A 24,030-nucleotide genomic window follows, 5' to 3' on the forward strand; every position below is an offset into this window, starting at 1 on the left:
TTTCTGGCCCATGATTCTCTAGCCTGTGGGATTGTCCAGGTTGGGTTTTAATGTTTTTGGCACATCTGAGAAGGGAGTTTTTATTTTGAGCCACAGTGGAGTTATATGAGCTCACGTTAAGTTGCTTTTGTGTTCCCAGATGCATCATTTTATTTGTGTGATGCTGTTTCAGTGAGATATAAGAGCTGGTGCCAGATATTCTATGACAACCAAAGCTATAATAAATATTTTCTTCGAGCTCTAATACAAATGACCTTGGTTACTGAAAGGTCTGACGGCTTAAGTTATTCAAGTACAAGTAATATTTGTGACACACAGTGCACATCTCTACAACTTTACAGTGGTTGAGCTTTGAATCCACTTTAAAGGATGTTAACAATGAAAAGAAAATCCAGGAATGTTATTTAAACAGTTGTATCAACACGTGGGGACGTTTAACACTATATTTTTCGGAACCCCGCTACTTACTCATTAATATTACTGCTGTGCATTTACATTTAGGTCTTATTGGAAGAAATAGAAGTAATAACAAACATGTATTTTCATTTTAAAACATGGTATTTTAGGTTAAGTTAGGTTATATATCCCATTTTAGTGACATGCAATATGAAAATAAATGCAATGAATAGTAAAGGAAAATATGAAACAGAAAGTGTGATTATAGCATAACATTTGACCTTACTAATTTAAATTATAAATCACGTACCAGAAATCGAACAATCACAGTGAAGTATTTGCCAAAATTCCAGTACATGTTGCCCTGTGTACAGATGTCATTCCGTGCATAGAACACCACACCTAATTCCAATGTTCAGAAATTAAATCAAAAGTTATGTTTTACAAAGATAAAAATATTTTAGATTTTAAAGATTATTCCTGAGTACAATCATCATTTGTGGGATAATACATCAGCTGTAGGGTGTCTCTTATTGGGCTTTGCAGTCCTCTCACCCAAACTGCACCAGATAAATACAATAAAAGACAACCTACCCACGTATTAACTTATATAAGGCATTCCTTATTATTAGAGCACATTGAAAAATATGGCCCTAAATTACTGTTTCCCTCCCTTCACCTCAGCAGTGTCTTCAGTCAAAGAATGAAGTGGAAGGATCTGTCTGGTTAAAAAGGCTTTGAAGGGGAGACAGTTTCACTCTCCAGGTCAAATGACCAAGTGAGGCTTGCAAAATGTATTTAACCTCGTAAAGTCCTGATTGGTATAACATGCATTGCTTTCAAACTGCACATATGTAATATAAATGAAGGTGCACAACAGATGAGATAAATTGATTTATTTTGTTAACTACAGTGACACTGTAAAGGGAGACGTAGTTTGGTTTGAAATATTACTACCTTTGTATACTGTATGAATCATTAAATCAATATAAAATAGACATAAAGAAAGAAAGAAAGAACACACATTAAGCAACATATTTTAATTTTTGCACATAGTAAAAGTGCTTTATATTGGTGCTATCTAAGTATACTTTGGTTAAAAAACAATAACACAAATAATAACTAGACATGCTTATACATTTTCTTTCCAATCAAGTTTCTGTTCTGATGTTATTATGTAATCAGCATTATAAGAATTTTCTGTTTGCACAGAACAACCATATTCTAACACAAGTTCTACAACTGCAAAATGGTATGTAAAGTAAACATCCAACATTTTTTGGTGAGAAATTGGGCATTGCTTTGTGCAAGAGGAATTTAATTGGTCTGTTTACATTTATTGTGTGTGTTTTTTTTTTTTGTTTTTGTTTTTTTTGCATAATTGTAAAATTGTAAAAATAAGCTTGGGTTGTGAACTCTGACAAATTAAATATAACAATTTCAATAAAAAGCTATTAACCAAAAACATAATTACATAAATATATTTTTTTGTAACCCATGTTCAACATTTCTACAACACAGGTTTGACAACCTTTTTGTCAACTGATAATTTATAATTAGAATTGCATTTATCATTTCTATTACAAATACATAGAACCAGCATAAATCTTCACATTTTGGTCAGTACAAAGCTTCATGTCATAAAACAGTTGCCAATGCACAATTTATATATATATATATATATATATATATATATATATATATATATATATATATATATATATATATATATAGGAATGAAAATAGAAACTCTTTGGTGGTTAAGCAAAAAGAAACAATATGCCAATAGAAATCGCAATACAAAATATAAAAAAACAAATTATAAAATAATATAAAATACCTACAATAAGATCAATGTGCTGAAAAGTCCACCTTTGGCATTAATTACAAAAGCGTATGTTGCACAGCTTTTGTTGATAAATTATTTGAAGGGAGGACAACTCACTTTGCATCCCAGTCACCCACACAATACAGACATGACCACTGAGGTATATTTTAATTAACACTGTGAAGCATTATGCACGATGAAATAAACTTTTAAAAAGTGCATAGGCATTTAATACTCATACCAATTCCATGTGAACAAACAACGTTCATTGGGTGGTCTTTAAGACACTCTCATGTCACTCTTTGGCACATATGAACCGAATATAAAATAGTCTTGATTAAGTCACAGTAGCAGTGATTCATGTCTCTTGGTGACATCACCACCTGTCACCTGATAGAGTTCTCTTTATAAAAGTCTATAAAACTCTGTATATTGTAAACATACTGAGGGAACATCAAACGTCAAGCACCATGTCATACTGCTGTTCTTTTTTCCTCCGACCACACTTGGTGATAAGTACCACATACAAAGTCAAAAGCATGACCCAGTAGCATGCATATAATATTGCACCAATGATTAGGATAGTTTGTTCAGATTCTGAAAAGGGTTTTTTTGTTTCTTGGTATATTGTGTATAATACTCCACCGAATAGGATGGAAACCCACACAGATATTGGAATTAGTCCAATAAAATTAACTACGATAGTTTTTCGTCCTGATGTTCCCCAGCCGGCTTTGTTTATCGTTGCTATGGCAAACATCTTAGCGGGAAGCAAGCTGGACATGTATAACACTGAATAGAATGACATGAAGACCATGACAATGTTGCCACGGAGACAGCTAGCGAAGGAAGACTTGATGAGGCCCACCAGCTGCACAGTCAACAAAAACAAAAGAATATTCCATATCCTTCCACGGTAGAACAGCTGGATTACTGTGGCGATAAGGAAGAAAGGGAAAAAGCCAGTGATCACAGCTTCATAGGTCATCCACAGGTGGTGCTTATGGAACCACATTGCATTATATAGCCATTCTCGGAAATAGGACTTGCTCCAACGAGTCTGCTGGTTCAGCCACCTCAGGTATCTAATTGGGGTTTCTGTAAGGCATTTGGATCTAGCTGTGTACTTGGTAGCATATCCAAGGCTCAACACCCGATTGGTAAGATGCCGGTCATCTCCAAAGCTACACTGGCTGCCCATAAACTCTTGGTTATACCAGTCCTCGATGAAGTCGTGCAGGAGGGAGTTCCTGTACATCCCCAAAGGTCCGCTGATGCACTGCACACAGCCAAAGTACGACTGACAGGCTCTTTCTATGTTGAACGCCATCCAGTACCTAACACTGCTTAGGAAGGATATCCACGATTCATACTTGTTCAGAATCTGAAATAAACAAGGAAAGAAACAAATGTAAATCATTTTGTAATGGCTGTTGTTACAGCTCCTTTTAATGTATCCCTACATGTCAACCTCCAAAAGGGAAGGAACAAATCTACTGTTGCCCATCATTCATGGGGAAACAACACTGTCACTGTCTGTGATTTGAAGCTGTTTTGAGAAATATAATATATAAGCATCTCTTGGTTCCGGGTGAAATTGCTCTCCTACAACAAAGTGATCTTTAACATATACAACGAACATACTGCAAAGTGGTACAGAGAGAGACTTTGAGTCTGATGCTATGTCAAGGTACACGGAAAGGTCCTGTGAAGCCAAGAGAGGAAGAGAAGTTCAACAAGCAGTAGGGCCTAGATAGACTATAGTGTAACTGCTCACAGTAAAAGGGTACACCAGTATGTATTTCAGTGATTATTATTATGTTTTCTATTTGCTATCTTACAAGTTTGTTGACTACAAAGCACTTATTGTACAGTTAAACTTCAGTTTAATCACAATCTGCAGTTATCACAGAAGTTTAATTATACTGTAGTTTTTTGTTTTTCCATAAGGTACCTTATATAGAAATATAGAATGTATGACTGGAGAAAGAAAAGTGGTGCTCGTACAACCTAAGGGTAGAAGTTCAAGAAGTATTTATGAGAAGCCAAAGAGAAACAAAAAAAGCTGTTTTGGTTACCTGCACATCACCTCCGACCCCTCCCACCATTGGATCTTGTTCCAACACTTTCACCATTTCTACAGATGAAGCTGGGTCCAGCACGGTGTCTGAATCACAAACCTACACAATTGTAATAATGACTCTGTTAGGGTTAAATGAAGGAGAAACAGGCCATGCAGCTTGCCTCATTTTATCTCGAAACATTAACCTTTACATTTCCTGAAATTATTTTCTTCCTTGGACTCAGTGGAGGGTTGTTGGCTCTCTTTGACATTCAATATGGTACACACTTAGAATCTTTGTAAGCTGATAGTAATTTGATTTTATGGGCAGTAACTTTCAAAGCAGGTAATGATGTCCGGCTTTTCTCAGAAATGTAATTAGTTGAATGCCAAGCTGCCGAGTTCCGGGTGTAAATCTTAAAGGTGGTTAGCTTTGGCCAGTACGCTGCCTTGCTGTATTGGTAACACTTAAGGAAAACCTTATTCATACAGCTGTTTTGTATTGTAAAGTAAGTCTTTGTGCATGTGCTTTAATTTGAAATTATTTTATTAGGGCGCTGGGATCAACAGAGCCTGTGTACTGAGATGTAGCCTATTACTCTTTATGGTCAAGATCCTGTGAAAAACTCTCTTCACTGCTTGTTTATGCAAGGGCGGGAAGGGCAATGTTTGATTCTTGCTCCTGCTCTGAAAGAACATTTGTATTCTAAAGAAAACTGAGTTTTATACTCTGGCCTCTTAGTTATGGATACTCTGGCAACATGAGGCTGTTCCTGTGAGCAGGCTTCTTTTTTATGCTGTATCTATTTTTCATTAGTGTATTATGTACGGGTTCATGTTGGTCTCTATCATAACTTTTGAACCAGTACTAACTTATTTTCTATTTATCTTTTGTCTTGGGCTATAAAGCACATTAAGTCATGGGAATTCTGTGTATTCTATTTCAGACTTGTTGAATCAAAGAGAAACTGTTGGCATGCATTTTTTTACACGAGCATCATAATAGCTACAAATTGAACAAGTGCTAACATTTTAAACTATTCTCTTTCAATGTAATAGTGTAATTATACACTATTATATATAAATCTAACTACCGTAATATTGTCACCTGATATTTCTCTCTAATTTAATAATATTTATATGTATTACTATTTCAATTTAAGTATTATTAGTAATAGAAGCTACTTGACATCACTTGACAAACACTTTGAATACAATTTGTTCTCAATGTCTGTCCACATGATGCCATCCTCCTAATATTAATGTGATGTCAAGAAAAGAACCACCTTTCTGAACAGCTTTTCTACAGTTGTTACAGTGTCCTTATCCTTTTTATAATGTGTGCTATCATACCGACCGCTTCTTATTGCAATTACTCATTGTATTATGGAGATCTGACAACAAGTTCAGGTGCTTCTCTTCAGATCTAGTTGCCGGCCATCGACATATGTAATGCAGGCTAGATCATACAAAATAACTTCATATTAGTAAGCGCCAGCTCCATCTAGAGCACAGCAGTGTCTTGCCAGCAATACAAAAGGAAGCATTGGACAAAGTAGCTAATCACGAGATGGCCCTTACTTCTACAAAGGCATGTTGGCACACATATTTCACAAGAAATAAAAAAAAAAGATTATTTGAGTAATTGCAATAATAACCACTCAGAACGACTACAAACAAACTCTTTAAGTTACTCTTTGAATCTAAATACTTTATAAACATCCTGCAAAGACAAGGACATGCCTGGATTCCACAAGGGTTATATTTAAAGATTATCCAAGACTATTCGTTTTCTAAAGACGGCTCATGCAGTGGACAGTGCTTGATAGTAGGTTGTGGGTTGCCTGGCTCAAGATCATCAGGCACATTAATCCCATTTGGCTCAAATGGATGGAGATTTGTCAACTTGACAGAACAAGGGAGGGTATTGAACATAACAGCTCAACTCAGTCCCTCATCATTTTTTAAATGGGACTAGAAACATTGTCATCTTGGTACAGTAGAACCAATGCTGTCAGGTAAGGAGTGACACATTGCAAGCATAACTGTGTCCGTCATGATGTCCTGCATCTAGCAGTATTCCACATGTGTACAGACTTCTTGTCAACTCTCATTTCACAGAACTGGGGGCATGATACTTATTTGGCAGGACAATCTCTCTCTCTCTCTCTCTCTCTCTCTCTCTCTCTCTCTCTCTCTCTCTCTCTCCCTCCCTCCCCATGGGATAACTTTCTGGTTCTGGGGGTCCAATAAAAAAAAGGATAGGGATTATAATACACAGAGAGATTTCATACAGTGCAGCCCAATAAGGAGCAATGCTGTTAGAAGAAGTAGAACGACTGTATAAGTTAAGGCCAAGCTAGTGACATGACACAAGAGCTGCTTTGTGTAGGGGCATATTTTATTTGGCACTTATTTCTGCTGCTAAGTCTTACCTGCACATAGTCAACACTTCTTCCGAGAGCTTTAAAGGCTGTGTACATTACTTCTCGCTTTCCGCCCCACTTCTGCATGATGCAGACACATTTGTTGGACAAGACCATCCGGGTCACGTGCTGCATGCTTTCTAAGTATGACTCGTCAGTTTCCTCCAGACCTTTGTGGTGAAAGTTACTTTTCCAGATGTAGGTAGCAGCCTTATCTCTGCCCATGATTTCCCCAAAGATGTCCATCATGTATATATCATCCTCGTTATTTCCGTCAATGACCATGATCACTTTTATCCCTGGGTAAGTCAGCCTTTTAACTGAAAGCAAACACTTTCGTAGGTAGTTAGGGTCTTCCTGGAAGGCTGCAATGCACAGAGCCAGTGTTTTATTTAGTTTGATTGGTGTCTCTAGAGATCTTTTCATATTTTTATGCTCCAAAAAAGCAAACAGGCTTTGGATTATGAGGTGCACAGCCAAAATGGTACCATACAGCCCAAAAGAGAAATAGTAATTGTCAGTTTTGATGAACTGGTAGTTCATAATATAGGCAGCAGTGATTGCAAGTAGAAGAGAAACTCCAAACATCGTTGTCCCGAAGACACGAAGATAAGTAATAACCTTGTCACACCTCATCTGTTGGAACAAAAAAGATAGGTGTTTATACAGTTTCAGTGCGGACATTTTTATTTCAAATATCAGTATATGTGTGTGTGTGTATACATATATATATATATATGCAGAATAAGAAGGAAGATGTTTCAGATATTTGTGTTAGCTATATAAATGTAAAGGACTCTTTATTGACATGTCTTTTTGACTAAGTGTCTTAGGGTACATGCTACTATTCAATACATTATGACTGTAGCACTTCACATTTATATGTAAACAGCATTATACTACTCATTATAACTTGCTGGCTTACAAAATACAGAAGGACTGTGTGAAATAAATTATGTTGCTTCTGCATTGTTACAGTAACTTTGGTTTTACAGGACACTTCTCCTAGTTACCTAATGACTAGGCATGGGTCATGGAAGGACATTGCTGAAATAAAGATATAAGACTATAGTAATTAAACTATGCTTTCGTTTTCATAGTTTTTTTGCACCATCAAACTGTTTTCTGTGACCGTTGTTCCCATATTTATTATAAAAGCCTTGTCTCCTCATATGCTTGGCAAAACCATATGTGGAGCACCACCCACTGACATCATGTGTTTACAGAGTGTCAGTACACAGTCCTTCTCTCCAGACCATCCGAGAGCCACCCTGTCCCCAAAAGCACCTTTCTGTAATAAAACCTGATTTCTGAGGTGCTAAAGCAAGAAGTTGTATTACATTCATGTCCATTGTGTAAAGGTTATATAGGTCTAAATATCAATTCATTTTCAGATTGTCACCCTCAACAGACTTTGTTGCCTTCCTTAGTCACTTGCATTTCAAGAGAAACATGTTGCTTTATTTCAAGCAATGCATTATTTATTTTTCTCATTTGCTTTCTTTTTGAAATAGTCACTGTAACTGTTTTTGTAACTGTCGAAGAAAGATTACAAGAAGGACGTTAATTGCATTACCTAGTAGACCTCAATGGCTGTACGTTACAGTGTGATCTGAGGTTGATGCCTCATCGTCACACTTTCCCTTTTAGGACCCCAGGCTCAATTCATTAAGAGTTTCCAAGCACCGCCCAAACTATTAGCACATGAGTAAGAGCGTCTGACAGCATATGGTGCTGATAAAAAACTCACCATGAGCCTCCATACTTTTTTTTTAAAACTAGAAACAACTTATTGTTTGTAGAAATGTAATGCACAAACTTAGTATACTTAGTTTAATGTACTGAATGTAATCTGAATTGACTGCAGAACATCTCATGACTAAAATGCACTTATATGTTCCAACTGCATTAAAACTCAGGACATAATACACATCTTAATCAAAAGCTGACAAGTAGAAATTATGTCATACTTCTAGTCAAGACATAATATTGTTAATACAACCCTTCACTACTTGTTACCTTTACACACCAACTATATGTACATTTAAATAAGCCTTTGTTATAAAAAATATATATTCTTGGTTTGTAACTGGAGGCTAACTCTGGCATATCCTTTCAGGAACTACCTACAGCACGCTAATGATGCCCATATGTAAACATGTATTTGATCTTTCCTGAAGTTCACAGCAGCGGCAAAGCTGAGCAGCTACATCTGTATATTATTTGTTAAACTTTACAGCACAAAGAGCTACTTATACAGCCCTGGACACATATCATTTTTAGATCTGAAACAGCTCTGATGAATCGCTGTTCATAGAGGGTACAACATTTCTGAATGGAGCTATACGCTAAGTACAAAGTGTATTTCTTGAAGATATATATATATATATATATATATATTTACATTTTATTTCATTTTTGCTAATTTGGCCAACCACTAGCAAAAAAAAAAAAGTTTAAACTACAAAACTCATTGCTCCATCATAGGTGGATCTACTGGCAGATCACAGTTCCCATGGGATCTCCATAGGGCATGTTCATACACTGTATGACGTCTACGCTGGGAGGTGAATACTGAAGCAATGTCAGAGGTGTTCCTCTCTTCTGTCTCTTAAGCTCAAGCATCATTTCTGTGCCATCTAATTAGTTTATCATGCATTGAAAACATGGCTTGGCCATAGTTTATATTTTTCAGCTTTAATCATAAATCACTACCATATGTTCACATATAATAAAAGTTATTATTTGTATGCTTCTTCCATTGGTTGCTGTTATAGTGTTGGTTTAACACACTGGAAATGTGAGTACCTACATAATGGTTTTCATTTTCTCTGCTGTTTATATAACTATATGTTGGTACCCTACTGTACCTCTTATTATACACCACTGGGATTTTACCATAATAATAATTTTTAAAATCATTATGTGATTTGATTATCTTTCCATTTCGAACACAGCCATTTAATAATAGCACCCAACCTATTTAGTTTGACTTTATTAGGTGTAAACAAAAGGAACTTCTGAGGGTTATAAACACAGGCTCAGTGTTAGAAGCCAACAGCAAGTGTCAGTACATCACCTCCTCCTATATTTTGTAAACTGGAGCAAGGCTTCTAATCATATTCCTTGAGAAACGGAATCAGATGGTAATGTTGTACTCTGGTGGAATTAAGACCAAGCTCTCCTACTTTCGGTCCTCTAGTGGCAGAATAAATCAGTATTCTGCAGCAATATCTCCATGTGACAGAATCAACACTTCACCATTTGTTCCTATTCTTTACTCAAAAAGTCCCCCCACTCTCCCACCTTGGTGTACGTGACATTTAAAAAAAAAAACTCTTGAAAAAGCATATCATACAAATCTCATGTATACAACTGAAGACATGCCAGATGCGTTTATAAAATGTATAATTTATCAAATGCACAAAAGAACCGTTGTTTTATGTTAAACTAATATGCAGGTAACCTTCTGTTTAGTTTACTTCATTCGGTGTAGTTGATGATTTATAATATACTAACAAAAATGATTTTGAGTTTTAGTTATAGCATAGAATCCGTATATAATTTGCCTATAAAATCGTTACATACCTTGACAGCTTGGTGACTCTCCTGCTGGATGCAACTTCTCTTCTGTCAAAGGTGTGGATTTTGTGCAGTGCAGTCTGGCGAGGTTCCCTTTTCAAGTCGAGGATAAAGTTGGATTCAACTTCTCGAAGACTTTTTGAGGCAGTTTAGTGAAAGCCCGTAGTAAGCTTCAGAAGGCAGTGCAATGTTCCGCGTTTGCTTTCAAATTAGTGTCTAAAAATATTCAAGTTTGTTTTTCTTTTTTTTTTTTTTATAACAAAATAATGCAATTTTTCACTTTGGTAATTAAATTATAAATAGCAGTCCATATCCACAGGTAGGATCCTAATATAACCAATAGCTTTGCGAGCATACAGGTTATAATCGTGAACTGCAAAACCAATTCACTTGTAAAACTTTTTTCTGTGTCTGTAATTTCTTCCAGGCGTCGAGTTTGTGCCTCCTGCAGCTCTTGCCTTTCCAAGCCAGGGTGTCTTTAACCAGGCAGATTTTTTGGAGGTTGTTTTAATAAGGGAGGCGGTTGGGGGGCGAGGAGGTGGAGACTCTTTCAAAATGCAGCCCATTCAATCCTTTTACTTGACTTGGATGGGATGTACTGTACTCAATTTCTATCAAATTAACGAATTACAAACATTGAGGAAGGAATATCAGTTTACACATCTGTGTGTACAGCAAGCACTCTTAGCTTGGAAAGAAGGTTGGTCGTCATAAATTATTTAACTATATACCATATGGTACCATATGCATATAAGTATATATCTATATCATTTCATATTACATTTGCAGGAATAAATTACCTTAAAGTTTATTATGTATACTATTTAATTGTCTTTTGATGAGAGCAACAATAACATACCGTAGGCTACTTGTAAATCGTTAACATAAGACCAAGTTATTAAAACATCCAGTATTTATAGTACAGATTATTTATGTATGTATTATTATTTTGAATACTGAAGATAAAATCGTTTAATGCACTTATTCGTGGACACATCTATTACATATGTATTATTATTATTATTATTATTATTATTATTATTATTATTATTATAATAATAATAATAATAATAATAATAATAATAATAATAATAATCCACATTTGTTAAAACAAACCCTGCTTAAATATGTAATAATAATGTAAACCCATATTGTGGCAATTTATTATCTTAAATACTATATAGTTTTATACATTTTCTTTTCTCTATGTATAATTCGTGAAAGTACTGCAACGGTCCTTAAAACAACTTATTCTAGAGTAAACCATTTTAAAGCATTTTAGTGCATGACCAGCAGGCAGCGCCTTTTAAATACTTTTAGAATTTCAAGTAGCAGTCAAATTTGGCATAAGCACATCGCAAAGCAGCCCAGGGAGCTTAACCACTGCGTTTTAAAAGTAGCCTACAATTATTGAGGAATATAATGTGTTCAAAAGGGTTAGCTGCGGAGTTCGAGTCGTGTTTTAATCTGAATCTGAATCTAAATATCACTTTTAGAATATTTGCATGGCCTTAATGTACAGGGTTTCAAATACGTAATGTTCATTATAGTAGCTCACATTTTAAGCGGGGGAAAAATCTGGGAAAATTAATTGGTTGAGGTATCTTGACAATTGTCAGTTATAGAGTAGGCACTAATACAACTGCAAAAATGCACTTTTATTGAGTTGAATGTAATACATTGATTCAACTACATGTAGATGGAAACTATAAGAACTTTTAAATCGGTAGACAGTTACCGGTACATCGGGAGAGACACAAAGCTAATATGGGTAGTCTCTGGTTTCAGTGTGTGCTGGTTGCTGATGGTAATAAAATATCCTGACTCTTTCTGTAGTCGTGGCTCTGATGTGGTACATTATGTGTGTAGCATATTCTGAAACAAGATACATCCTGAGTGACTATGGAACATGGAACAGTTCTATAAGTCAGAGAAGGAGTCAAAACAGTAGCTGGGCTATATATACACACACACACACACACACATGTATATATATATATATATATATATATATATATATATATATATATATATATATATATATATCAGTATTTATATGATACGTTCTTGAATTTGGAGACTGTGTATTAAGACTTAAAATGCATAAAGACACAGTTCCAGTTAACAGAAGTAACACTTCAGAAATCAAATTAGTTTTTTGGGGCTCAATTCCTCAGTGGACATCATATAACCACCACACAATTCAGCACAACCGACACCTTTGCAGACAGTCCAGAATCTGAAGCCCTCTGAGACTGAGCAGCAGAGTCATAGTCCCTGAGAGGGTACTCCCTCCAGGGGGGCAGCCCTGTGGAGAAGCTCCTGTGGATAGGCAGCCCTGTGGAGAAGCTCCTGTGGATAAACAGAGAGGAATTTGGTCTTTAGTGTTGCAGACTCACCCCCTTTCTTGAGTATCGGTTTTGCATAAAATTAGGACTAGTATCTACTAATTCTTTTTTTTTGTTTCAAAAACACCCACCAATCACATATATATATATATATATATATATATATATATATATATATATATATATATATATATATATATATATTTAAATACTGTTTGTTTTTTTAAGTCTTGAGATACAGTTTCACTAATTCAGCTGGTAATAAAATGTCATATAATAATAATAATCTTTATTTTATATAGCGCCTTTCATGTGCATCTCAAAGTGCTGAACAATAAAAGAATAAATAAATAAGTAAAACATAATTTGTTGATACAATAAAAGCCATTGAATAAAAATGTGTTTTCAACTTAGATTTCAAAGTGGTTACAGAGTCACTATCCCTTATGACCTTCGGGAGGTCGTTCCACAGCCTTGGGGCTAGACATGAAAAGGTTCTGTCCCCGGGAAGATCGCCGCTTAGTTATTAGTACCTTAAGTAGACCGGAATCATAGGATCGAAGACTGCGCATTGGGGTATATGGTACCAGAAGCTCACAGATATAGCTTAGCGCTAACCAGTGCAGAGCCTTAAAAGTCAGCAATAGGATTTTAAATTTCACTAGGAGCCAATGCAGCATGGCTAAGACTAGAGTAATATGATCAGTGAATTTGGTTTTAGTACTGATTGTTCACAAATATATAACAAAGTAATTCTAACCAGTGCCTAGCATTAATCTTCCTCTTTATAGACATGCTAACCAATGCTACAAAATATTTAGTATTCATTTTCATTACTGGCTTCTTTTTTATTGTGCAGAATATATCTGTATCCTCTTTTTTAATATTAAATCAAGATATGCAAATATATAAAACAATACAGTGTAGATCTATTGCTGCATCTTTACAGTCGATCATGTGGTCTGTCTGCAGCGAGACCTTGGGCTTAAGTTCGAACAACAACATGAAATGATTAGGAAACATGAAGCTGCAGCTATTCCTTTAGCATTGTCTGGAATATCTGTATGAGAAGAACCAAAACATTCCAACAGAACATTGTGAACATGTCAAATCAATCAGTTTCATTGTTGCCATGTGCCAGCATCTTTATCAAGATGTTATTGTAAATATTTTAATACCTGGGACCAAATTACAAAAATCTAATTCTGCAAGAGGAGTTAACTGCACCTAGACATACATAAGACACTGTAAACAGCTTTGATCATTTGCTTTTGATAGTGTTCTGTAGTAAAATCATGAATGTTTAAAAGAGACAAGTGAAGTTATTTTTAACCAATAACAATAATATTATTTAAATAACTTGACAAAATCATCTGTTTACAACATATTTAACTTGGACCTTTCAGTTTAGTGTAGGTTGACAGTCCCTGAATAGTTCTGGGGTTCTTTCAGCTTTCTTAACCTATCAAAGTAATGTGTAAACAGATTATACTTGATATTATAAATTGATTCGATCTGCAGTTTGAAAAGTAATTCTGAATACCAGGGACAATTTATTTTATTCTACAGAGCCTATAACACATTATAAGAAACCACTAGCATAGAAGTTGTGTTTTGTTTCCTTTCAAATTCACGTTCTTCTTGGCAATTAACTTAATTTATGACATAGTCGTTAGTTAACCCTACTCTGTTGACAGAGAAATTCTATAATACTGACAGAGAGTTCAAGGACACTACAGTAGGGTCAATTCAATAAATCTAAACTGTGACTGATCTAAATACAATCAAACTCTTGTACTTTCACTTCAAAAGGGTAACCTGGCAAATTAAGCACTGAAACACAGAAGAAGGGCTGACACAACAAATTTGCCTGTTTTCTGTGGAACTCTTCCAAGATCTCAACAGCGTCCTAAATTTATTTTTACTGCTCCTGCCCCTGCCCCTTACAAGTTTATGATGTCTGTAATCAATCTGAGTGGTTCTAATTGCAATTATTCTAGTACAGTTTTTTTTTTACATTTGTATTTTGATGCATTAGTGTAGTAAGTTTGTTTTTTTCAGATGATTGTGTTAAGAACAAGATGTAGGTCAGTTAAAATGCAACATTGAAAATAGTATTACCCGCAATTAGAAAGAGGACTAGTTAGAGCCAGGTACTGTCCCAGAAACAAATATATGATTCAAATAGTAAATGTTGTGGTCTCTGTCCTTGTGTTCTTTATGTGTAATTAGACAATTGTCAAAGCCCAAGGGAATGTTCTTTAAGGATCCCAATTACACAGGTACGTTCTGCAAGTGATCCTCATACTTAACTTATGAATGGACCAGAAGACTACAATGAGTAACTGGATCCCAAGACCACATTATAAGGGCAAACCAATTAGTGACTGTCAATAGTGTATCTATCTTATCCCTGTAGACAGACAACTAATGGAATAAAAAACACCACTGCACCTGAAGTGGTGTCAGGGGCCCTCTTCTGCCAAATCCCTAACTGTTGTCTTATTAAAATCTTTATGCATTGATACCAAAATATTTAATTAGTAAGGGGTCTCAGAGGGTACAAGTGGCAATGAAAGCCCCACCCCCATTCTGTTTCAAGGCTGCTGTCACAATAGTTTGGGCAATACAATGTATTTGACATAAATGAATAAATGAACTATTTATGCTGATATTTTGTAAAGACAATGCTCCAGTCTATGTTTTGCTCTATAACATTGTTCCAACATGTCCAGAAACCTACTTCATTTTTTTTTGTTATTGTATTGATGTTAATAAGGAGGTCAATGAATCACTAGCAATAGTTTAAAGGTGGCAGTCACTTACCTAGCTGTATGTTGAATGATTTAAACACAAAAGAGCATGTCATAGATACATTGGGTGTTAGAAATTTGATATCTCCCCCCCCCCCCCCACACACACACACACCTTGTCCTAAAAAATGTTGATAGTTTATAAACCAAGATGGCCTCCCTGTTGTAAACTCAAGTAGCTAATTTGTAACTTGATCTCCAACTGGGAAATCCCAGCATTGTTTGTTAAAGACTCCAAAGTGGTTGTCAAGTTTATGGCAGTAACAATCCATTCACTGCTGCTGTAGAAACGGAGGATGCGTTTTGTAGCTGCTCAGCCAGTGGAGGTCTTGCTATTCAGAAGTGGAGAATTCTCTGGGGCACTCATACTAAACACTTCATCCAACTGTCTTGGATTCAATAATTGTAATTTATTAAGCACGTGTTTAGGTGAATAATGACTTGGAATTTGGTTTATTGTAACCTAGCCAGTATCCCTTGGGGCATGACTGAAAATGGGGTGATAACTATGTCTACTGAAGACTTAAAACATCTTAAATAAGTAGATTAAATTGGGTTGAAAAGTGATTTAAATATTTTTTGATTGTGAGGCTTGTGTGCAGATGCTGATTTGAGTGTTGATTAAGTATTGGTAAAAGCGGGTCTGAAAGTTACTCTCCTAGCAGGTTTTCTGCAGACATTTTAGGTTATGGAAACCAGAAGGCACAGAGACAATAGCAGTACAATAGGGTTTTCTCCAGTCTTTAATTAACTTGCATTTTTTTGAAAGTGGTAAAACACCAGTTCATTTTGCAAAACTAGAACCAAACAACTAAGTTTTATATTTAAAGTTCTCCTAAGCACTCTCACGTTTTTTTTTGTAATATTAACATGATTTTCGCTCCTTTCAAAAAATAGGAGTTTGAACTCTTTGAAAATATGGTCCTCTGTGTCTCACATTGTCTATGGTTGTAGGTCTTTATTTGTATTTGTCAGATAAAAAAATAATACATTGAGAAAAGGGGCAATATCCCTAAACATTTTTTTTATTGTCATAGACATTACAAACAAGCAGTGAACTAAATATAAACTATATCAAGATTGGTATCTTGAAAAGGACATTGAGCTGATTTGTGTCTGAAACTTTGGTTGCACATATAATGTACAGTACATCAAGTCAATTTGCATCCAGAGTACTTCCAAATTTCATGCTCTTTGGATTAGGATCCTCTCACAATTAGCAGTTTTCACTTCCTGTTTTGTTGTCAATGTAGCTATCAGGTTTTGCAAGATAAACCATAAATGACCAAAAATCTTACAATATTAACTTTTAATAACATGTTTTGCCCATTTGTAGTCATCTACATTTAGAAAATGTCTCTATCCTCTACAAAGAAATTGAGCACACTCTCACCAGCAGACCCTAGTATCTATAGTGGATCTAAAGAGAAGCAGTTACAGTCAATGTTTAATTAATTAAAATAGGATTCCCCTGGTATTTACATATTAGATACAGAAATTCACTAAGGAGACTCAGATGCAGATTTAGATTTCTCACTCTTTAGATTAATTAAATAATATATTCTATCAATTATTATTTAAAATATCCATGATAATGTTTCAGTCAGATAGCTTTTTTCAGACCCTCTGAACACGCCTATTAAAATCTCATTTAAACAGTGGCCCACAGTGTATTCCAATTTACCTGACTGTTAATGACATTAGCATCCCTTGATCCTGTAGAAACTTTAAGAGTTATTAATATGAATGGGTGCTCCACCCCACGGGTTAAACTGGTTAGTCTGTTACTCAGAGTGCCAGACAATGACAACGATGTTGACGTTTGGTGTGAGAAGTGTGAGCTCGTCTGGACCTGACCAGGGCACAGGCCCAAACATAAACAAACCCTCTACACTGTAGATAATGTTGTGGTAAGTTGGGGACATTTAGGAAAATCATCACACCCATCACTAGGGTTGCCACCTGGCCACATAGGGTTTTTAAGTTGCCCTTAAACTGAAAGAAATAAACACGTGAATTGAGCACTACACTTGCTAAATTTATACTGCTTCTTAATTATCCGAATCATTGTGACAATACAAATCTTACAAAATAAAAAAAAACATCTTAAATAAACGTGTGTAAGTTTATTCAAGATATCTTTTTATTTTGTAAAGTTAGTATTTCAGTTATCAATATTTAAAAGTTGCTATTTATATCCTGTTAATTAGTAATGTATAGCCCTAATTTACACTGACTCTCCCAATTAAATAATAACAATTATTTTAATATTTCAATTGTCTCTCACCTGGGTAGAGGGCATTGGCACTCTATCTTGTGTTTACTTCCACCACAGTGTGAGGGAAGAAAACAGACACAAAGATTTGTAACAAACCATTAAACACCCTTCTAGTTTTATATAAGCTAAATTGGGGAAAATGAAGCACTACTAGGCATGTTTTGGTTACGCAGAAAACCATCTGTAGAACAGTTGGGTGTCTAATGCCTTTGTCACTGAATTGGAAAACAACACTGGTCTTTTGAGACTGGGAGTGTGAAAGTCATATTAAAGGAGTGATTATGTAACTAACATGGAAGAATAATTCAGAGCACATCAAGTCTAAATGGTATTCATGCACCTCAGACTTTACAGGAAAATCCTCCCCAACCCTAACCTGAATCATAAAAGGCAAGCCACTATCCACATGCTTCTATCGTACCTAATATCGAGCTGGACCACCATATGCCCTGATAACAGCCTTGAGATGGCATAGACACAACAAGACCAGGCAGTATGTGTGTATATATATATATATATATATATATATATATATATATATATATATATATATATATATATATATAGTAAATATGGACTGAAGAGGAAGCGTACAGTGGGACAAGGGAAGAACTATAGTTACCAACAGGGGACTATAATGCCCGAAGCCGCAGGAGATAACTATAGTTCCCACCATGAGCCGAGGTCTGCAATCCATATTTGTTTTATGAATCAGTCAAAAAAGTAATGTTTTTTAAGTCCATTGGTTAACCAATCACATGCCAGAATTTTTAAGAACTGATTCACACACACACACACATATATATATATATGTAGGGAAATGCGATGTTAGAGTTTTTAACCCTAACTCTGCATTCCCTCCAACCCCCTTACAAGCAGTGGAAGGGGCAAGGCAACACAAGCAACCACTGATAGCCATCATTAGTTAAGACGAACAACATACAACTATCTCTCTGCAGATAACACAGGAGACATCTATCTGCACTGTGTGTGCTATCTGCCAACATAGTCCTAAAACACTGGAGAATACAGAACATACTGGTATTACAGCACAATGCATACAGCCCAACTGTGATGGTGAGGCCTTCCCTCCCATTAAAATGTATTATGTTTCTCATCCAGTATGACACTGAAAACTCTTGGTTGAACCGTGTTGTTGGTACTGCCCTCTCAAACTGACATGACACAGCACATTCCACTCGCCCATGTAAACAGAGTTTCATAACAGTGCACCTCATACACTTCCATTTTTGCAGGTGACAATATCATTGTGTCATACACTTGTTGCATGGGTGCCCTGTTCTTAATGTGCTCCCATTCCTCCTATCCATGTTACTATGAATGCTAATGCCGGCCCATCACCCCTTCCTCCCTTGCAAAAGACTGTGGTATGCCACTGGACATCTGCAATTCCATACAACAGAAAGTTATGCTAAGACATAGATTCATATTACAGCACTATTGGTAGTCCTTCTATTATGCATCTATGCCACACTAGACATTGATTATGGCAGTGGAAATCATAGAGGTACAGTGTGTTGTTGGTGCCACTATTATGCATTCATCTCCACTAGACCTGCATAAGCAGTACCCAGATATACACTATCCCCCAACACATTGGCATGGCAGTAGACCCCATGCACCTAGTGGACCATGATGATGGATGTCTCTTGTGTTATCTGCAGAGAGTTGTATGTTGTTTGCCTTTATATACAGTATATATATATGTGTGTGTGTGTGTGTGTGTGTGTGTGTGTGTGTGTGTGTGTGTGTGTGTGTGTGTGTGTGTGTGTGTATACTGCCTGGTCGTGTCTAGAAAACACAAAAAAAACAACATAAACAACCATTTAAACCATCAGAACCAAACAAAAAAAATGAGGGAGAGAGAGAGAGAGAGAGAGAGAGAGAGAGAGAGAGAGAGAATTCGAGTCTTGAAGAAAGAGTCATGACTGACCATAAAAAAAACATCCTGAAGCATCCCGAGGTAAGTCTGCTAAGAAATAAGAAATAAGTCTGAGCCTAATAAGATGTATAAGGAAGCGCTGCCCCTCAGTATATCCATAGAGTGTATAATGAATTGTATACAGCAAGTGTTGAGGGATTTGGCATTGAATAACAATGTATTCAGGACTTTTTAATGGATCTCATTTTCAACAGCAGAATGATCTGCCAAATTACACGGTTCCAAGTTACGCTGTGTTGCTAAGCAGAGGAGCTTGATCGAACCAAAGTAACTCTCTGAATTCAGTAGTTTAATTTAGGTTCAAACATTTGTTCTTTTCCTTACTTTGTACTTGTTAAACAAACAGTGTACTTCAAGAGCATTCATGAAGAGCTGTGTTTTGTTTTCCCCTGCAGGGTGGCTATAAACAACCAACTCGCCCCCATTAGGGGTTTGCTCCCATTCAGCTAATCGGCCATTCTCATTCGTGGAATAACTAGAGTACTGCATACACATTCATGGACTGTCTCTATTCCTCTAACCTGAATGAGTGACTAGCAAAGGCAGTTCATCCATAACACTGCACGCTCTTCTGTTTAGACAGACATTTCAATGAGGTTTCTTTATTAATGTCTTCATTGCGTGTGTGTTTGTGAATGAGGCTAAGAATGTATGAAAGTGTGTTCTCAAAAATATCTTTATATATATATATATATATATATATATATATATATATATATATATATATATATATATATATATATATATATTTAAAGCAAACACTTATTGTTAACTCTCAGTTTGAATGGATTAGACAGATGGCCTAGTCCTGTTCCTCTCTATTACTGTGGTCCAGGTGAAAAAACATACCCAGCACGTGAACCATTTTTAATGTAAGTGATTCCCTAACTGCCTTTTCCTCCAATAACTGGAACGCAGGCTGAGTTTGTGTTTTTATTTCCTCGAAGGTAGGCTTTGTTCTATTTAGCAAATTGTTGTCTTTAAATTCTCCTGGCAGTACCCTATGGGAAGTGTTCCATTTGAGGCAATACTGATGGATTGACGTGGACTATTGGTGCAGATTCCGTCATCTACTTGAAGATTCATATCAAAGTGAAAGAACATTGTGATGAACTCCAATAGAATGTTGTGAAAACCCACTAAGTCATGGACATTCACCCATTCATTTTTTTTTTTTAAATTCTACTTTCAAAATTAATTATTTCAAAAATAAAAACCATATATATATATATATATATATATATATATATATATATATATATATATATATATATATACACACATACAAAACAGATAACAAAGGTCAGATTTAGACATTGGGGTATTCAGTTGACCCAAACAGCAACTGAGAGATATTTATACAGTAATTTGTGTACCAAAGTTGTGAAAATTAAACATTTTAGAGTACATGTAAACTTTGTAAAATGACAGGAAGGGTCTTTTTATAGGGATTTAAAGGAAGACAGTGTTTAGATCTGCCACTGTACAGATCAATTAAATAGACCAAACAGCTAACACTCTATTTTAACAAATGGCCATTGTGGGAATTTAGCCATTGCTCAAATGGCCTATTCCAAGTCTATTACTGGGTGATAACGGAGCTCTGAGAAGTTTGGTGTCACACACATGCTGAGTGAAGTCTATTGTCACTAATGTGATACCAATTTCTGATGTTTACATTTTCAGTGTTTTGCCACTCTGTATTTTATTATGCTTCCCTTTGTTCAGTTAGCTCATGATACAACTCCATATTGCAATAAATAATGTAGTTAAGCACAATAGCTATGTCAGTTATTGTAATTAAATTGTACACCCAGCAGTTCAGGTTTGAATAGTATCATACTGAAGATTTTAGGGAGGGTGGTTTTTTGACCACGTATTACCAAAAAAGTAACGCCTAAATATAGAAAACAGGCCAATGACTTTTCAGTCTCAACAAGTAGTAAACCGTGAAGTGTCTGTTTTAAAGGAGTTTAACAGTGCAAGCCCAGATTCATGACGTGATTTCCTATAGTTCCGTCTCATTACTCAGAGAGGCCTTTTGACAAAAAAATATAAAGTCGGAATTTTTTAAAATGTAATTCAAATGTAGACAGATACTTTGTAGTCCTTTAACACTTGGACACTATGCGACAAGCAAACATTTAATGTAATGAAACATATTATAGAACAGGTACTTCTGATAAATACAAGGCAAAACTGGGCTACTTTTTGGCAAATGATATTCCTCAGATTTATGTAAAATACTCTTCCAATATCTGTTTGAGGGTAGAGTATTTCTTAAATATACAAACAGGAAGTGACATGCTTGTTTCCAAAGAGGCATTCTTTTGATACAAATGTGGAAGTGAAGCTTCTCATGGGGATTAGGCCAGGACAACAGGGTTAATATCCCTCATTATCTGTGTGAATCTGAACATCCTCAAGACCACCAGCAATGTTATTTTAGTCTTCTTCCTGGACAGTGTATCTAGCACTTTGGTCTCATACATCATACTGGAGCTTTGTTAGATGGGCTAAAGTGCCCAAAATGGTATATTTAGACAGGATTTCCTTTATATCATGCTCAGGTCAATAGTCAACATACAGGTTAGATATTAGTGCCAGCACCCATAAAAAAGTTATACAGTTAGCACTTGGATATCCGTTACCCAGATACACATGAGTCGCGTTTTACCGCCCTTGTATTAAGAATAAAACCAATCCCCATTATATATATATATATATATATATATATATATATATATATATGTAACAAATGAATGCACTTACCCGTCACACGCTATGTCCGACGTCACCCGTTTTCTGTAACAATGTTACAATTTATTTGAATATCTGTCAAATAAATTTTCGCCTGCAAAATGAGTCTGTTTTTATTGCACAGTTACACAGCGCTTCCTCCAGTTTCACCTTTCTACTAATGAACTGCTCACATTTAAAGGTCTAAAAGAAAGAAGGATCCTTTGGGTGTGCGGCCAAACCTATTCTTTGCAATTGCTATAGGAAGCTTTTTGATAATTATACCACTGCTGAACAATTTTCACTAATGCAGAGGCACTTGTTTAAACATTAAGTACCTTTTGGCCAGCAACTCACTTTGTATATATATAATGAAGGTAGAGTCTCTATGACAATGCAAAAGTTCAAAATTGTTTCAGCCGAACTTTCAGTTTAGATGGCTTACCAAAAGAGTTTTCGGAGAGACATTCATGGTCGCACGCTTTGTATTTTGCTTTAAAGGGATTCATTATTTAACTCCTGCTTGTTTATTTTCTTAAAAAAATCTCTTTACTAATTTAAACACTACCGTGTTGAAATGAGCTGTTTGTTTGTTTTTATAATCATGTTTATAAATTAATAAAGAGATTTTTTTTTAATTATGTTCATACAGTTTTTTGTTTTTTTTAATTATGTCTCAATCCTAAAATTCTAGCTGATGCTAAACTTTTGGGCATAGCAGTACAAGGACAATTATTTAAATAAGCCATTATTTTGTTTGACAGATGATTCTACACTTTCAGTTGTTTACTAGTCAGTGGGTGAGCAAAATTAGCACCCTTGAATAACTGCATTTGTTTGCACAATTTAAACTTCTTTGGTGGTACTTTAGACATAAATGAACAGGTGGTAGGTGTGTATATATATATATATATATATATATATATATATATATATAATTTATGTAGTTTTCTGCCTCCACAGCGATAGTCTACTTATTGAACCCCAGCCTCATCCTTAGAGTTGAATGTTGGATGTACGGAAATATTGAAGAACATATTTGTGTGTTTCTTTTACATTGTTTCTTTCGAAATATACAATATATTGTTTAGGGTTTGTTTGCAGTTTCTATTGCAATTGATATATTCATAGAAATAAAGTTATGTGGGAAATATTTTGTTTAGAAGAGCTTGGAATAATGGCTCTTACCATGAGGATGCTGTTTAAAAAATAATATGCAGGATGTGATCCATATTAATAAACCCAGTTCCAGAGTTGCAGGCCAATTCAGTGAAGATAATAAATGGCTTAAAAATAAATCATCATTTTGGAATACATTGTCTTTGTCTTTCTCATGGAAACAATAGCATTCCAGTGGGGTATATATTCTACACATATTATCTGGAAGGAATTAGAGTTGGATCCCTGTATTCTGTCAAGTCCTTCACATTACATTCTGTGAGTAATCAGTGGGGTATGACAAAGCCCTGTGATGAAATTAATTATTATTTAAAATAAATGTATTATTTGGTGTTTATTTAAACGGGTGATGTTATTGGTGGTGTATTTAAATGTGTTTTGTGTTTATTTAAAACACAATGTTTTTGTTTGTTTTG

At 35.4% G+C, this 24,030-nt stretch overlaps 1 protein-coding gene across 1 annotated transcript; it reads right to left on the bottom strand.

The window, feature by feature from the left end:
• Window positions 1–2,139: 2,139 nt before the first annotated feature.
• On the bottom strand, window positions 2,140–10,783 carry LOC117394927 (hyaluronan synthase 2-like). The gene is made up of 4 exons (XM_033993689.3): window positions 10,301–10,783; window positions 6,722–7,348; window positions 4,303–4,404; window positions 2,140–3,608 (listed from the first exon to the last, which is right to left on the bottom strand). The coding sequence occupies exons 2-4, from the start codon at window positions 7,346–7,348 to the stop codon at window positions 2,679–2,681; spliced, it is 1,659 nt and encodes a 552-aa protein (XP_033849580.2). The 5' UTR covers window positions 10,301–10,783; the 3' UTR covers window positions 2,140–2,678.
• Between the last annotated feature and the right edge of the window lie 13,247 nt (window positions 10,784–24,030).

Source organism: Acipenser ruthenus, chromosome 3 (genome assembly GCF_902713425.1).
Source record: "Acipenser ruthenus chromosome 3, fAciRut3.2 maternal haplotype, whole genome shotgun sequence".
NCBI classification, from domain to species: Eukaryota; Metazoa; Chordata; class Actinopteri; order Acipenseriformes; family Acipenseridae; genus Acipenser; species Acipenser ruthenus.